The sequence below is a fragment of the Rosa rugosa genome, chromosome 6 (genome assembly GCF_958449725.1).
Source record: "Rosa rugosa chromosome 6, drRosRugo1.1, whole genome shotgun sequence".
Classification (NCBI taxonomy): domain Eukaryota; kingdom Viridiplantae; phylum Streptophyta; class Magnoliopsida; order Rosales; family Rosaceae; genus Rosa; species Rosa rugosa.
In genome coordinates this window covers 39,849,276-39,854,836 of record NC_084825.1, presented here as the reverse complement: position 1 = coordinate 39,854,836, position 5,561 = coordinate 39,849,276, and the positions used below count along the sequence as shown (strand labels likewise).

Here is a 5,561-nt window from a genome sequence, read left to right as displayed (position 1 = left end):
TATAATGACAAACTCGATCTGTAGTTAGTTTCCAGGCTAGGGTTCATGTAAAAACCATTTTCTTGTTACTGTAAAAATGAATATCGACAATGATCTATATTTTGTGAAGGTGGCTCTGATACCACATGTAAACTTAAACAGAAAAAACTATTAGATCGCTTCACAAGGAATACAGATACAATTGTATAAAAATAAGAACAAGAAATAAATTAGAAATGGATCATGAACCTTTAAACTGAATGGCCACTCAATCCAAGCCTAAGTCTTCTGCACTGCATCTCAATATTTGGTATTCTTTGTATGGGGCAAGAGACTGTATTACCGAGAGCATATGAGAAAGTGCAAGGACCCAAGCTTTATATAGATAATTGGATATTCTGTAACCTCCCATAAAGGAAACAATTCAAGTCCAAATATCTATTGTAATTGCATATCTTTTTAGGTTAACTTAATAACCATGTCATATTAGATTTCTCCATAATTTACGTGGATACACCATAAATAAAATATCGGATTAAAGTCTCAAGATTCTCCAATTACTTATTCTGCGTAAATTGGTAATTGTTGATGACTCGATGTAAACTAATGATAAAGTCCATTTTAGTCTTACAACTGATCCAAAGTACCTGAGAGACATGGTCCTCTGTGTTACCGTCGCCGGACAAGACACGACAGCTAGCTCTCTTTCATGGTTTGTTTATATGATGTGCAAGCATCTTCACATACAAGAAAAAATTGCACAGGAAGTTAGAGAAGTAATAAATTTGAAAGATGATCCAAGTGTTGATGAGCTTGCAGCAAGCCTTGATCAAGAAGCCCTTAACAATATGCAATATCTCCACGCCACTTTGAGTGAAACAATCAGACTCTATCCTTCAGTTCCAATGGTAAGTAAATCTAATATGCATCAATTGATACTTGTAAGGACAGTAAGGTTACAATTCCTCACATTTCTGGATTTGAATCACGTATTCTACTTCTTACAAGTTTGTTTGTGTGATGCTGCCATTTATATATAGAATGCAAGAATGTGTTTTTCTGATGATACCTGGCCAGATGGATTTAGTGTAAAAAAGGGAGACATGGTGGTATATCAACCTTATGCAATGGGAAGGATGAAATCTCTATGGGGAGATGATGCAGAAAAGTTTCGGCCAGAGAGATGGCTCGACAAAAATGGCCTTTTTCAGGATGAAAGCCCTTACAAATTCATAGCCTTCAGTGTAAGAAAAGTGATTGAAGACAGACTAACACTCACTGCTAGCTGTTGCACACTTTGTCAAAACATAAAGGAAATGAAGGTACAAAATGTCATTTCTGATGGGATTATGTGATTACACGCAGGCCGGTCCAAGAATTTGTCTAGGAAAGGAACATGCCTATACGCAAATGAAGATCATTTCTGCTGTGCTTTTAGTTAACTATATATTCAAGCTAGCTGATGAGAAAAAAATTGTCAATTACAAGACCATGGTCTCCCTACCAATTGATGGGGGTCTCTATGTGAAGGCCTCCCCAAGATTATGGCATGCGAAACCGTAAATCCCATGTTTCATAGCTGCTTCAGTGCATCACTTGTCTTTCTATGTAAACTCCTTTGCCTAGTAGTGCTCAAGTGCCTTATCATCTTCAGACTGTAATAATAAAAGTTTGCTTGATAAATTGATGCAACAATAATAGAAAAAATATTATGTAATTAAAGACGCTTTAGTGATATGATTGATATTTTCACCAGTTAACCATCTTGAGTGCGATTAATTGGCATAACAGACCACATAAGAACAAGTGTGAAACTTTTTCTCTAATGGTTTGGCGGAGAGTTTTCACTATACCGTAGGGCGTAGGAGAAACTTGGTAGTCACCTTTTGTGCAATAAACAGTGCTAAATTTTGTCTCATAGGTAGTACATGCAACAAGATATTTCAAACAGTAGAATAGCAGAAGATGGGAAAAGAGAAGATCCCCATGAAAATGCTCTTTTTATTGTCTATGGCTTGAAGAACAGAATAGAAGGCATTTCAAATAGAGAGCAGCAGAGAATGGGCACCAAAAGTGCATAATTATAAGATTAAAGATAAAGAGTTAACAGTGTTGTTTCTGTTTTTGTTTATGCCTAAATTTTTCATATCAAAATAGCTATCCACTTGGGTGCCAATGGGGATCAAAATGCAGACCAATGGAAGAAATCAAAGGCAGCCTTTTGACTCTTCAGTTCTCACAATTTGGCCACGGACTACTCCCTCTTTGTCTGTGAAGCTTCTTGTACCCACTGTGGTTCCATTTGCAGCCCTCTTACCGTCCACATATATTTCATGTCTTTTAATTCTCTGACCAAGCCCAATTGCCAACCTCAATCCTTTATCTCTGCCTCTAAATTCAATCCAATGCTCCTCTTTGTCACCATCCTTTGGAGCCCAATATATCTACTAATAGCACATTTTCAGGTCCAAAACCTCCTCCTTTGCAACCACTTTGGCTACTCACTTTGATGAAGCATTTCTCAGCTATAAATTGCTAGAAAAAATTGTGTCAATCTAACAATAGAACAAGAATATTCTATCGTACTAATGGTGCAAACACTAAAAATCTTCACCCATGATTGCCATTCTACCTATTCCATCAGACAATGGATAAAGACTATCTATCAACCTTATGATGTCATCTGAATTAGTTCATCCAACGGCCCCTTGATAGACAGCAGAAATGTTTAACGTGGGACGACAGTTTTTGATGTAGGACGAGAATGGGCCTGGTTTAGCAGGAAAACTAGAAAAATAAAGAAGCGGCCTGGAATCAAGAAGAGTGATTGGAAAATAGGTAATTCACGCATAATGAGGTTACTAGCCGCTGCAATATCCAAGAAAATTTGGTTTTGGACTTTTCAGGTTTCTCGTGCGAAAAGTCAGGTCTTAATTGTGAATCAGATTTTGGCCAGAATGTCCGTTTGAGACGCATGATACCTTTCCAGAATGGGAACGACGAGATCTTCAAGACTCACTTTAGTGAGCCCTAACAGATTTAGACCAAAATATATCGTTTTAATTATCCGACTCGGGATTTAATATTTTTAGGCTATTTTTACATTTGTTTTAGGATTCTTTTTATTTAGGTTTTTATTTTCCTTTTTAAATTTGGATTCTTTAGGATTTCTTATTAGATTATGATTTTAGATTTTGGATTCCTATATAAGCACCATCATGCTTTGTATCATGATCAGTTTATCATATCAAATTTAATAAAAATTAGAGATTTTTCTCTCTTTCTCTGGTGGATTCCAGAACTATGTCTTTTAGGGTTTATTGCTTGTAAACCCAGGTTACTTCCGACTGCGTCAGTTTTTAGCCGTCGTGTGAAGCTTTTTCTGTATATTAGTTGTCCTTAATTAACATCAAGTCACTAAATTTCTAACAGATCATTATTGTGCTTAATTTTATTAACATTGATTGTTTGGGTGATTAATTTGCACGGTTTTTTACCGATCAAGTTTCTCATATTAATTCATTTTCCTTCTGTTTTCCCACTTCTTCTCATGCAAACAGTAGACTTATTTAATTAGCTAGGAAGTAATTAAACTGCCAAACACAAACAACCATGCATTTTCGTTTGCTCATGCTTTCACCTGGAGAAGACATATCGAACATATTAGAGTTTTAATGTTAATACTGATGCTGACCAAGAACTAAAGCCCATATAAACCAGAAGCTTAATAGTTCTGTCAGAGAGTTTCAGCTATATGAAGATTATTAGCTCATCCTCTCTTGGAACTGCACCTGATAGGAAACAAACCCTAAACACAAAGATTGATGGAGTTTCAGCCATGGAAAGTATTTCATATCTCCACCATGCCCCTACGACATTTCTCGGGTCTAGAGATGGAGATTATCCTCCAACCAGAAGCTTTAAGGATGCCAAGGACATATTTTTGCAGAGACCGCAAAGCTTTGGGCCATTGCAGGCCCCATTGCCTTTAACTTGTTGTGCTACTATGGTATTAACTCCTGTTGGAAACAGAGACTATACTAACACTAAAGCTCTCTGTATTTGGGAAATTGAAGCATATCTTATTGAATTGCAGAAAGCAAAACAGAAAGCATATCAAACTCCACGTTTTACATGACCTAAGAACGTGGTAAGTAGTTGAAGAATAATTCTAACACACTACCCCAACAACTAGGGATTTATTAACAGAATCATAAATAACAAAGCAATAAATACGATAAGCCCTAACAACATTATCACCAAACCCTAATGCTCCAACATACCCTCCCTTAAACTGTATTGCAGATTGCAATCAGTTTACTCCTGACATCGAACGTATACCAAGCATCTCACGCAGCTTCAAAAACACTTCCAATTGAAAAGGCTTAGTCATGATATCATAAACTTGATCCTGAGTGTTGCAGTGCACTAACTCAACTATTCCTTCTCTCGTAACATCTCGCAAGAAATGAAATCTCACATCGATATGTTTGCTACGCCCATGCATAACTGGATTTCTTGATAGCTTAATAGTTGAGCTATTATCACAGTAGATAGTAGTACACTTACCTTGAATGTGACCAAGCTTCTCAAGAACCCTCCTCAGCCATACTCCTTGACACGCACAGGAAGTTGCAGCAATAAACTCCGCTTCTATAGTGGATAGTGTCACCACTGGCTGCTTTTTTGAGGACCATGACACAGCTCCAGTTCCCAACATAAAGATGTACCCCGAGGTGCTTTTCCTATCGTCAATGTCCCCTGCATAATCACTGTCTGCAAAGGCTATCAGACCCTCTTCTCCACCTTTCTTGTAGGCAATTCCCAACTCGGTAGTCCCCTTCAAATACCTAAGGACTCTCTTTGCAGCTTGCAGGTGTAACTCTGTAGGCTTTTCCATGTATCTACTAATCAAACAAACAACATACATTAAATCTGGTCTCGTCACAGTCAAGTACATGAGACTCCCAACCATCTGCTAGAACATTGTTGCATCCACTCTAGCTCTTCCTTCATCCTTCATTAACTTAAACCCTGGAACAACAGGATTCTTCACAGAGTTGCTTTTCTCCATGCCAAACCTTTCCAATACCTTATGAGCATACTTTCACTGACCAATAAAGATCCCATCTGAATTTTGCACAACTTCTACACCAAGGAAGTATTTCATCTTGCCAAGATCAGACATGTCAAATTCCTTTTTCATCGACTTTTTGAACCTCTCAAACATAGCTCCATCATTTCCAATGAAGATGAGATCATCTACATAAAGACTCACAATTAAAATCTTACCTCCATCACTAGACTTCACGAACAATGTGTGTTCACAATAGCATTTCTCGAACCCTTTCTTAATAAAGTTGTAGACACAAGAATTTAATGAAAATAAAATTCGTTAAATAATTCGGTCAACACTTGAAATTATGACCGAACAAACTTAGTCGGCATGTGGGTCCCACAAAATGTGCACGTGGCTTGTGAGTAAGCAAAACCACGCAGACTCAGAGAATGACACGTGACGACACATGAAAGGCCCGACGGCAATAAATGAATTTGTTCCGACTAAATCAATTGATATTAAA

General features: G+C 37.4%; 1 protein-coding gene across 1 annotated transcript; it reads left to right on the top strand.

Moving 5' to 3' along the window:
* The first annotated feature begins 617 nt into the window (after positions 1–617).
* LOC133718247 (cytochrome P450 704C1-like) lies at positions 618–1,596 on the top strand. The gene is made up of 3 exons (XM_062145066.1): positions 618–887; positions 1,020–1,223; positions 1,345–1,596. The coding sequence occupies exons 1-3, from the start codon at positions 636–638 to the stop codon at positions 1,540–1,542; spliced, it is 654 nt and encodes a 217-aa protein (XP_062001050.1). The 5' UTR covers positions 618–635; the 3' UTR covers positions 1,543–1,596.
* Positions 1,597–5,561: the final 3,965 nt, after the last annotated feature.